This window comes from Vanessa cardui, chromosome 14 (assembly GCF_905220365.1).
Source record: "Vanessa cardui chromosome 14, ilVanCard2.1, whole genome shotgun sequence".
In the NCBI taxonomy this organism is placed as follows: Eukaryota; Metazoa; Arthropoda; class Insecta; order Lepidoptera; family Nymphalidae; genus Vanessa; species Vanessa cardui.
This window is the reverse complement of record NC_061136.1, coordinates 13,535,824-13,548,455: the sequence shown is the minus strand read 5'-3', so window position 1 is coordinate 13,548,455 and position 12,632 is coordinate 13,535,824. Positions and strand designations below refer to the sequence as shown.

General features: G+C 33.7%; 1 protein-coding gene across 2 annotated transcripts; it reads left to right on the top strand.

Moving 5' to 3' along the window:
- Positions 1 to 7,507, top strand: LOC124535172 (heterogeneous nuclear ribonucleoprotein F-like). 2 transcript variants are annotated; one of them, XM_047111271.1, is made up of 8 exons: positions 1 to 295; positions 522 to 650; positions 775 to 939; positions 1,228 to 1,366; positions 3,814 to 3,986; positions 4,551 to 4,684; positions 6,268 to 6,375; positions 7,320 to 7,507. In XM_047111271.1, exons 1-8 carry the CDS (start codon positions 178 to 180, stop codon positions 7,425 to 7,427), a joined length of 1,074 nt encoding a protein of 357 aa, XP_046967227.1. In that variant the 5' UTR covers positions 1 to 177; the 3' UTR covers positions 7,428 to 7,507. The 2 variants fall into 2 exon arrangements, with proteins under 2 accessions (XP_046967227.1, XP_046967226.1); XM_047111270.1 differs by having other exon boundaries at positions 4,533 to 4,684.
- Positions 7,508 to 12,632: the final 5,125 nt, after the last annotated feature.

Here is a 12,632-nt window from a genome sequence, read left to right as displayed (position 1 = left end):
GGATAAAAGCGGGCCAAAAGAGACGTCACAAAATTCACGACGCCGAAAGTAAATTTTATCTATTTATAACTTGTGGAATGCTAATTGCCTCTAGTTATTAGCAGCTGTAATAGTTTGTTTTTCTTCTCTATATCGTAAATTTAATTTACACCACAATTTGCTGTCCCATATCTCAAAATGTTGGGTTCGGGTGACGGTAGCCACATTATCAAACTACGGGGTTTGCCTTTCTCTACGACAATTGAAGATGTCCTCGACTTCTTAAACGGCGTAAATGTTTTGAATGAAAAAGATGGTAAGTAAGAATTTCATATTTTTATTCTTTGATGTACAGTAATTATTGTAATTCAATAGATATGGCGGCACGACAATCAATCGATTCCTTTTTTGTTTGCGTTCAATTTTGACGTTAGATACATTTTTTTATATAATTAAATCAATTGAAGATGTACATTCATAGTATTTTTTTGATATACTTTAATAGAAGTCAGAATTATCTGTTTTTCTTTTGTTTTTGTTAGGTGTTCACTTGACTGAAGTACGTCCTGGAAGGCCATCAGGAGAATGTTTTGTCGAGGTGCAAAGTCAAGAAGACGTAGAGGAGGCTCTGAAAAAAGACAAGGAAAACATGGGGAAGAGATACATCGAAGGTAAGAGAAGTTCTTAATATATATAATATTTTAGTTTTCTGCATGTTCTTTAGTCTCCATGTGATAGCTTTGACAAATGTTTTGGTCAATTACAGTGTTTAATTGTACATATTTATTGTTTCAGTATTTTCTACTGACCGCCAAGACATGGAATGGGCTTTGAATGCTATGCGTCAAAGTGAAAACGGTTTCGATAGTATACCCAACGTCACTGATGATGTAGGTGTTGTTAAACTGAGAGGCTTGCCTTTCGGTTGCTCTAAAGAAGAAATAGTGCAGTTTTTTAGCGGTAATTATTTATGATTTTATCTCAAACAAGCATTAAACCTTGGGGATTAGTAATGGCCTAGGTCTCTGACAAGCAATTTATAATGAGTTTAAAAAATGAATCATCTCCCAAACAAACATAGTTATTGATTGGATTTTAATTGATTAAAAAATCCTATTTACTTCATTATCATTTACATTTGATAGAAATCATACATCACTAGACATTTATAGGGTCTATTTTTGAATTTCTGCCATGAGAATACACTAGCACCATGTAACTTGATTTTATCTGCTTCGGACGGGGCAGGGCTGACGGTGGCCCCAGACTGGGTGCACTTGCTCTCCGACCACACGGGGCGGGCCTCGGGCGAGGCGTTTGTATACTTCGTTGACAAGCAGAGCGCTCAAGACGCTCTCAACAGGGACAGGGAGAAAATAGGACACAGGTGGGGGGAAAGTTATTTAATTGTGGTGTGCGGTGTGCGGATATTTTGCAACTTTGTTTCTCCGTCATTTTATTGTTAAGCTAAAAATTTTAGTCAACATATAATCTATAAAGAAAATATAATTATAAAGAGCAACTTTTATAGAATATCTTAGTTTAACTGAATAAATATTATTGCTTAAACTGAAATTACAGCAAATCACATTTAAAGTTTATATTACATATAAATTCTGAGTAATTAATTAAAATGAGAATAAATAATGAATCTCTCTACGTAACATTTTTTACATTGAATGGTAAAATTTCATCAAAATTGTCTTTAAAATAATTGATTTAAATCATTGATATCATTACAATAAAGCACTTTTATTTAACTGGTGGATTTAAGTTAAGTATTTAATGCTTCTCTCAAATCTCAAATGTCTTCGCCGCAATATTGCCTAATATCCTCACGTGAAGATCAATGCACACCACAACTTCAGTATATTGGTGTAGAGGGTTAATAATGGGACCCCTTTTACTTGAATCTGTGGTTTATAGAATTTTTATTTAATTTTAATTATTTATTTCTACACAATATGATAAAGTGTATAATTATTTGATGTATCAATTTGGGTTTTATAGTGCTACGGATAAGTTTTGATATTTATAAAAAAGTAGTTATAATTTCCCACTGGGCTTCATTCTATAAATCATAGTTTCCAAACCATGTAATTGAGGTGTTATGATATAGATTAAAATTTGGGATAATTTAGTAAATTAAGGGCTAATAAACGATGTAATTTGCATTTCTAGAATGCTGCTCCTCATGACATTTTGATATACAAATATCATAAACAAAAAGGCATTCATTTTAGTTATTTTTTATTTTATTTTAGTAGTTCACCCAAACCCTTGCTATAGAAACAAAATTTTGTCGCATAATTCAACTATATAATCCATGTTACTTATCTTTTAATACTGAAAAATAATAATAATGAGGATTTATTTTAAACTTAATAGAAAATTAAAACAATGGGTAAAAAATTTATAGAATTTTGTTTATGGTATTCTATAAAGTGTCACGGTTGGTAGCATCTGGGAAGGCAATCGTGATTGGTTGTTGAGTTGTCCAAGGTTTGGGCGGTCGAGGGGAGCGGGGAGAGCGGTACGGGGAGCGGGGAGCGGCGGGAGACGAAGACGGGAAGACTTCTGGACTTTGATTTATTTAATATTGAACAAAGTTAATGGTCCATCCATACGTGTCTGGCTAATACGCCATTCAAATTATGCCACGGATTTGCGAAAGTATTGTTATCAGTGGTTCCGGCGAGCCACATAGGTTTATTTTATTTCAAAACTAGTTTTCAAGGAGAGCTCTAGATCGACTAAAAAAACGTGATCGAAATCTGCACATGCTATTAAAACTATATTATTCTTTTAAGAGGACCATTGTCCTCGTTGAAGAATGTGATTGTACTAATGTTGCAAATAAAAAACCGGTCAATTGATTCGCTTACTAAGAGACGAACAGTCAACAGACTAATTAGATATAAGTAATCTTTTAATGGTTCCGTTTGTGCTTCGAGGTACGGAAACTCATTGAATAGTTCCATGCTCAGAATTTTTTCTTCCTTCACAGTATTAATAATTATAAATCTCCTATAATAATTATAAAGCTCGAAATCAAAAATGCTAGATAGGCAACTGTTTGTTTTTATTGTTGTATGTTAATATATAAACATCAGTACGCAGAAATGTTGTATTCCGGTTTGAAGGATGAGTGAGCCAGTGTAACTACAGGCACAAGGGACGTAACATTATAGTTCCCAAGGTTGGTGGCACATTGACGATGTAAGGAATAGTTGATATTTCTTACAGCGTCATTGTCTATGGGTGTTGGTGACCACTTACCATCAGGTGGCCCGTATGCTCGTCCGCCAACCTATAACTTAAAAAAAAATGTTATTCATAATATTTTTTTGCAACATATTGACAATAACACTGACTCAAGCGTGGCAGTATAGTGAAGGCGCAAAAATGACATGTGTGGATGCGCCATTACACTCAGTAGGGCAGAATTATACAAAATATGTCTTTGGGAAAAACATAAAATACACCAGAGTCACATCCATGAGACACTGTGAGACTTGTCAAAGATCACCGACGTATAGTTAAGGATTAAGCGTTTGTCTCTCCTCTAGATTTAAACGCTGATCACCCACGGATTAGGACCTTCGAATCAGGTTCTTATAGTTAGAAGTAATATAAATACTGCGTTCTGGGATAGGATCTTGTTTCACGATACAAACATAAATAACAGCGAAAATTTGTCGATATTAAATATGAAATTCTATTAATATCGACACTACGTCCTTTACCGACGAATTTAAAATTGACATTAAAATCCAATTAACATAGTTCTGGTTGGGTTATTACAAAGTATTTACATCTTCCTCCCATTTCCAGATACATAGAGGTGTTTATGAGCTCAGCGGACGAGATGCGAGCGTATCGATCGCGTATGGAGAGCGGTGGCGGGTTCAAATCCACGCGAGGCTACCGACCCACGCCCTACGATAGGAACGACAGATATGGCAGCCGCTTTGGAAACAGGGGACGGGGGAGTTCGTTCGGACGAGGTATTAGTTATACCGTTATTTCTATACCATATTGAGTCCCTAGTCTCGTAAAACCCTTAATACTCTATATATTAAGAAGTCAGACACAGCTGTCAGCCATATTGTGATTATATACTATAGATATTTACTACTTTTATTAACTTGCTAGAAATATTAATTTTCTTAAACTGTAACTTCGAAAAATACCATTCAATTCTATCACTAATATACATACATATGTCATGTTTGTCATTATTGAATCATCAAATTCAAGTATTGCATTAGTAAATAAGTTTAGCTTTGATAACTTATCTCTGACACTCTTGAAAAGATTCTGAGCGAACGTGTAAGCAAGTCATTGTAATCTGTTATTATTTCTCATATACAGGCAGTATATGCAGCAAATGTATTTAAATCAAGTTTTCTTTTATTAAACAAAAAAATATACAAAAGTTTTCAAAGGATATATTTATTTCTTCTACACTTTAGTTTTTGCTATATTTGTGACGTGTAATTGTTCTGAGTGAATGTAGTTGATATTAATGCGATTTAAATTTGTACATGCAGATCCGTCTCACGTTACAGGCGGTAGCGGTGGCGGGAACAGTAGCGGAAGCGGGGGCGGGGGCGGATACTCGCGCGGCGGGCGGCGCGGAGGCAGCTATTGCGTGCACATGCGTGGCCTGCCCTTCAAGGCCACGCCGCAGGATATCGCTTATGTAAGCGCTTTGAACTTTATTATACGAGCACCCTGTATATGATGCCAATTGTTAAACGGAGGTTCTCTAGACACTATTATTTTTCACGAAGCCATCAGGTTTCCAGCGAGTATTTTAAAATAATTCATAATATAAATCATATACAGGATATGATGCCAATTGTTAAACGGAGGTTCTCTAGACACTATTATTTTTCACGAAGCCATCAGGTTTCCAGCGAGTATTTTAAAATAATTCATAATATAAATCATATACAGGATATGATGCCAATTGTTAAACGGAGGTTCTCTAGACACTATTATTTTTCACGAAGCCATCAGGTTTCCAGCGAGTATTTTAAAATAATTCATAATATAAATCATATACAGGATATGATGCCAATTGTTAAACGGAGGTCCGCTAGACACTATTATTTTTAACGAGCCACATCGAGTTTCCCGCGAGTAATTTAAAATAATTCAAAATATAAATTGTTACTCCTGTTACTCGACTGCATAGAGTCAGTAACTCTTTTGTGGGGCAATGTATACGCTTCTACAACAGGATCCCAGAAAGCGTTTAAAATGCTTTTGTTGCCAAATTTAAAAAAATTGTTAAGGAATGTTTGTGTGCAAAAGGTTACTATACAATTAGCGAGTTTATGTTTGATAGCACACCTTGGGAATGAAACGATCGCCTCCTGGCTATTTCTAATCATATACTACTATGTGTCTTATTAATTTGACCAAAAAAAATAACAAAAAAAGACCCGCTGAGTTTCTTTCGCCGGTTCTTCTCAGGTCAGGGTGTTCCTTTTTCCGAACCGGTGGTAGTGTTTATTTGACAATCAATAAGTAAGTGTAATGCTTCTATATTGAATAAAGGAGTTTGAGTTTGAAATATACTGCAACAAACAAGCGTACTGGTTTCAATCGGCAATTGAAAACTATGAACTCTATATACACTAGTCAGGTCGAAGTATGTACCAAAAGAAAACTATTCACCGTGAAAGCATTTTCAATGTTGAGATTCTGTATGCATTAGCTCACTCACCAGGCGAACGGGAAAAGCAATGCGCACTCCCGCTCTTTGACGGTGTTATTCTAAATAGGCGGTCGCTTCTACGTCACGGGGAATATAATATAAAAACATGCCCTCATTTAACGTAACAAAAGTAGTCTTTTTTACCGAACTGCATAATTAATTAACATAAACATTAATTATACAACAACAACAGCCTGTAAATTCCCACTGCTGGGCTAAAGGCCTCCTCTCCCTTAGAGGAGAAGGTTTGGAACATATTCCACCACGCTGTTCCAATGCGGGTTGGTGGAATACACATGTGGCAGAATTTCTATGAAATTTGTCACATGCAGGTTTTCTCACGATGTTTTCCTTCACCGCTGAGCACGAGATGAATTATAAACACAAGTTAAGCACATATACATATATAGTGGTGCTTACCTGGATTTAAACTCACGATCATCGGTTAAGATGCACGCGTTCTAACCACTGGGCCATCTCAGCTCAATTAAAATTAACATTCATCATAATATTGATTAAAATATTTAACATTAATTTTAGATTGTTTTTAATGTTTTCAGTTCTTCAAGCCTATTCGGCCGATGAATATAAATATTCTATACGACAACAGCGGCAGGCCGTCGGGCGAAGCGGACGTTGAGTTTGAATGTCACGAAGACGCCATGAGAGTGAGTATATTTCAACAAATATTTAGTCTTTATATGTATATATATATATATTTCATTAACAAAAAAACAAAAATGGAACCTGCGTTTGTCCAATTTCTAAGAAGTTCTGGCACATGTGAATCCACCAACCTCATCAGTGTGGAATATGCTCCTAACCTTCGCCACAAAAAAAGAGAAGGCTTTATCCCAGCAGTGGGAAATTTACAGGCTGTTATTATTACTTATTAGGAGTATGGAGGATGCATACACAAATTAAATATTAAACCTTTTTATTTATCGAATACTTGTCAACTATGTTCACTCGTCTGACGTCTATATATATTGTGCACTGTCATTACCTACAAATAAAATAAATAGTTAAAATTAAATAATCGCCTTTTTGAAATCGATTTCTTTAAATAGTTTAGTAATCTTTATATTTTTGTGAAAGGTTAAATATACTGAGACAACATCACATACATTACTCTGATCCCAATGTAAGTAGCTGAAGCACTTGTGTTATGGAAATCAGAAGTAACGACGGGACCACAAACACCCAGACCCAAGACAGGCCTTTATTTCATCATTACTCATACTGCATTATTTCTGACAGTCCTTCTAATGTATACAACAACAACAACAGCCTGTAAATTCCCACTGCTGGGCTAAAGGCCTCCTCTCCCTTTGAGGTGTAGGTTTTTGGAACATATCCCACCACGCTGTTCCAATGCGGGTTGGTAGAATACACATCTGGCAGAACTTCTATGAAATTTTGTCACATGCAGGTTTCCTCACGATGTTTTCCTTCACCGCCGAGCAGGAGATGAATTATAAAGACAAATTAATCACATGAATCAGCGGTGCTTGTCTGGGTTTGAACCCGCAATCATCGGTTAAGATGCTCGCGTTCTAACCACTGGGCCATCTCGACTCCTAATGTATAAATGTTTTAATTTACTCTGCAGGCGATGAGACGAGACAAGAATAACATGGACCATCGCTACATTGAACTGTTTCTCAACTCGTCCCCTGGGAGCAGCTTCAAGCCCACGAGAACGTTCCGAAACTATTGATCGTATGCCTCTCATCGCCGGAAGATCAGGAAATAGAATCCGGTAGAACTTGGCAAGATAATTGTACTTCTTACTTTGGGAATGGTGGGAAATGTGAAAATTTGGATTTAAAACTATTATATAATATTTTTATTATAAAACCACCCATCCGTAATGAGTTTTGTTGTTATTATAAAACAGGGTCGTCGTTTTAAACTTAATTTCGATACTAAATTTGGTATATTTGAAAGTTTTATAAGTATATGAAATTATCAATTGCACGTATAATTTTCTTATCACTGTAAATACACTTTTTGTAATTGCTATAGATTCGTATTTTTAACAGAAAGATTACATAACAGTTTTAAGCAATAAATGTACAATGTGATGTTTATAACAATTTTAAAAGTAAATGTGCATTGTCAAATTAAAAGTAATATGAATTGGTGAAATCCTGACACAACATTGTCGCATAAATTGTCTTTATAGATCTGTTCTCTGATGAAGGCGCTTCTTTACATTAAATTATCAGAGTGCATTTACTAATATAATATAATTTGTATTTAAATTCTTACATTTATCTCACGCACACAAAGACATCTTGTAAATAGATAATTTAAAGTGGAGGGATGCCTTCAGGACTGAATAGATCTGTAAAGAGAATCTATATTTTTATTAATAGCTACTCAAAATTATTAAAAAAGCAGTTACAATGTGACCTCTGAGATAACTTATCACAATACATTAACTATTGAAAAGGCACAAATTTAAGCTTCAGGAATGTTTAATTTGACAAAATATAATTGATCGGAAAGATATGCAGGAACAAAATCTTTCGGTTTTATATTAGTAACACAACAAGTACTGTTATTGGAGATAAATTTAAATGTTCTTGATAGTTTTCATTTGTCAATTTGAAATAGCATTATTATTTATAGTAATAATGATTATTACCATAAGTATATGTACGGTCCTGTTAAAAATATAGTATAGCCGTTGAAAAGTTTCAGCTATCCCTTTCTGTCTTTTGTGAATTGACATTAGAAAGGAGACAGAGCATGTGAAATGATAAAATCGTTATACTATGTTTATTAGTAAGGAATGTATATGTTGTGAAATTAAAATTTTAATATAACACGGATAGAATATGAGTTTAGATAATAAAATTTAGTCTGAAACTTGATACGACATAGTACATAATATGTTTAAGACATTAGGTTTGAGAATTTGATAAGAGAGAAAAAATGTTGAAATATTTTCTGTAACGCTAACTTTGTAGTTACTTAAATTAACTTTTTACAGCATTTTTATAGATAGGCAAGTTGTTTGTAAAATTTGTGTTTTATTTCGAACCGCGATACTTAGATGAAAATTGAGAGGTATGAATCTAAAAAAAATGTAGGCAATTCTTTTAAATAATAACATTTTTATCTTGTATAAAATTATTTAAGATGTTGTTAATTATTATGCATTAAACCGTTGAAAAATTAAAGCATAAGAAATTTCGAAGATATGAATTTTTCTTTTTTTTTTCATACAGTTTGATGTTCGAATTACTCGAATTGTATTGAAAGAGTTTTCCCGTGATATATTTTTTTTTATTGTTCATGACAATGGTCAATGAGCGTTGTGTAAAAGAATGGGGTCCAAAATTGTTTTTGTAAAAAAATTTTACCATTTTCGATTGATTTAAATGTTTTCACGTGTAATATTTCTTTTTAATACGCACAAGTAACCGCCGCCGTCAGATATTTTTGATGATAAATAATGTTAAATGTATTACAGTTATATAAATTCGTCCGTAATTGTGAACACTTTTTTCTTAAATATTATATTGTGTATTAATAACCTTATCAAAATTATTATGTAGATTCAATAGAATATGTAATCTATATACAACAATAAAACTATATAACTTAATTTAATTTTTAGTCATTAGTGTCTATAATATCGACTAATTCCTTGCATATACATTGTTTTGATCGACACTTTATTTATCTCCTTTATAAATAACATAAAACCATACAAATTCTATTGAAAACCAAACAAGCAGGTCTTGTATAAATATATATATCAAATGAACTGAGTTTTTCGAATATTATAAGGCGGTGGTTAGAAGTATGAAGATATTATTAAGACCGTATTACTATCTTATAATAGATATAACATATGCTTGTAAGTTCTGATCCACATATTTTTAAATATGTTTAGTAAACTACATATGTATGTATTGATTATTTAAAATGAATGTTGTACGCGAAGTGTAAACAAAGTGACATGAAAATTTTTCGCACTTTATATTGTATAATATATTATTATTAATGCAGGAACATATCTTCCAATTCGCCAAAGGAAAGAAAGAAAGGAAAGAAAATTGGCAGCTGCTAATATTTTTAAGTTAAATTGCAAACATAGTAACTCTAAAGCCCATTACACAATGAAAAGATAAGGAATAGCACAGCAACCAAAACACAATAGTCGATAGGCTACAATATTCAACCAATCACAGCGGTTGAATACCTGCTACTATTTACGTGATGCTGTTAGTTTTACGACACTTTGGCTGGCTATAAGAAATATGAAACAAATTCCCACCGCGACGGTAATTTTATTTTTATTGATTATTCCTTATTTTTGTATTATGAATTGAGTAACGGTGCTGCCATTGCTGGATTCGACTATTCCTTATTTCTTATTTTTTTTTCATTGTGTAATGTGCCTAAACCAAGCGATCATAATGGCCGTTATTCGTTGACAATTATTAAAAAAATGGCTTTGACATTTAAGTAATTTTGACTTTGACATTGACATTTCCTTAATATTCGATTGTCGATTTGGCGAATGTTAGTATGTATGACGTAGTTGTTAAAGTAATGAAATATTTTTCGGACGTTATATTGCCATGAGCTTTGTTTACACGTTTGTACACGTAATGAATACAACGACAGCTGAAACGTGTTACATATTGTTGTTCCCTGGGACGTTTGGATTATATTAGACGTAGATACTTTTTACTTTAATAAATATTGTAACAATTCGTCGTGTTTTATTGAACCTAGAACTTCAAAAGGGTAAGTTTGGTAACTGCAAAGGCGTTTTATTTAAATTTGTAATTAAGATAAAAATAATAATTGATTAACATGAATTGTTTAAATATATATGTTACCGTAAGATTACAAAATTCGTTTGTTCATATATAGATAGATTTTTTTTTAATGTTATAGGTTGGCGGACGAGCATATGGGCCACCTGATGGTAAGTGGTCACCATCACCCATAGACAATGACGCTGTTAGAAATATTAACTATTCCTTGCATCGTCATCAAGATATTATGTCCCTTGTGCCTGTTACACTGTACACTATACAATATAGCGAAAAATAGTACGTTAAATTCCAATCATATTTCACAGGTCACAATATATCGACAAATCATCCAATCAATGACAATCTGATGAGACATTGTAATCTAACGAATTTTGTAATCTTACGGTGACATATACAAATATGAGGAATGGCGACAAGAATGCTAGCAACATTTCCCTGTTGAATCGCGATCCTCTGGGCTAAAAATTAATCTGATGGTGTTTGGTCAATAAACACTAAACGCCACGAGTAGTCAGTACGACTACGAGCGCAAGGGAAATAACGTCTTAGCTCCCAAGGTTGGAGCCCCATTGGCGATGTAAATACCTAAGTAACTTCCACTACAATAAATAAAAAAAAAACAAAACTTCCATTGACTTATTCAAAAATAATTGTAGGATAACAGGTGTGCCGTGACAATGATACCTATACTTTTTTTTAATATCTGACGAACATCTGCCGATAGATAACCACACAAAAGGATAAACTAATTATAATATCATAACTAGGGGCAATTTTACAATGTGCCGCCCATATCCTGATCTTACAAATCTAAAAAAATAATTTGAGTATCGAATTTACGAATTCGGGAAACATTGATCAGAAACACATTAAGTGTGTCAAAGCTTTTGTTCTGAATGTATTCATCTAAATATAAATCAGAATCCGCGAAACATCTGCCATCGACGATTTTTAAGATTTTTAATTTTTAAGAACCTAGGTAATCTAAAGTAATTGTTACGGCTTATTTGCGCGATATTATTAGAAACTGAAGGAATTATACAATTCGAAACTTATCGTAGTGAATAAGCGTACCCACTTTTATAAATAAATATGAGAATTTGATATTCATTATTGCACGTTAAGTTAACTTCGACATTTATTTAACATTCATTCATTCGAAATAACGTTAAAATGTCACATAATAATGTTTTGATGGAACATAACATATTGTGAATTACCTCTATTTAATAGAATATAGTAAGTAGTTAGTAGTAGTTAATACCCATATAATTATTTTCAGTAGACCATAGTTACCAGCACTGGCGAATAAGAGCAATTTTTGTTTTGTTCAAGCGCAAAAAAGCTGACAAAGTTGTTCCAATTTCTTAACAGTTTATTAAATTCGTTTGTTATTAAGATTTAAAAAATTAAACAAAAATAAACTACATAATTACGATGTCTTAAATCGCAGGATGTCAGATAAAAAAAAATCATCAACACTAAGAACAAAATAGCGGTTAAATATTTATGCACATAATGCTATTGTCCCGAGTCAATGTCCTGAGCGCGAAGCTTCAAACAATGCGACACAAACAAGCATTACACCTTCGTGCCATCTCGCCGAGAATCAGGCAGCAATAAAAACGGCTCCCAAATAAATCATGGGCAATCATTAGTGGGCTTTTCGGCGGCGCTCCAAGGGAAGAGCGTGCGGCTTCTTTGCAAACTGAACGCTACAAGCTTTCAGTAATCGAGTTATAAAACAATGTAATGATAATCATTTTTAATATTTGTTTTAAGTTCATTTATGATTTATATTTATTCTTTTTTTTTTCAATCGCATATGGCCTAAAATTTTTGTTCTCCTGCCAAGTATAAAACAGTTATTTAATTAATTTTAAACAAGTATAACTGCTGCACAAGTACACAAGCCAAAATGATATACATAAAATAAATATAAATTGTCGATATCTATCTGAGATACGATGATTGCATCTTCCAAGCGTCACAAGGCCCATTCGCCTTCCTTCCCTGTCTCAGACCGCGGCTGGTTTCGGACCGCAGGGCGCCGCTCGACGGCGGGCGGCGGTCGGTCGCGGCTCCGCGGCACCGCCCGCGCCGATCACAAATAAGTAGGC

Coding starts and splice junctions, on each gene's coding strand:
- LOC124535172 (XM_047111270.1), top strand. CDS start 178: ATGTTGGGTTCGGGTGACGGTAGCCACATTATCAAACTACGGGGTTTG. Junction 651..774: donor GGGGAAGAGATACATCGAAG/GTAAGAGAAGTT, acceptor TTATTGTTTCAG/TATTTTCTACTGACCGCCAA. Junction 4,685..6,267: donor CGCCGCAGGATATCGCTTAT/GTAAGCGCTTTG, acceptor TAATGTTTTCAG/TTCTTCAAGCCTATTCGGCC.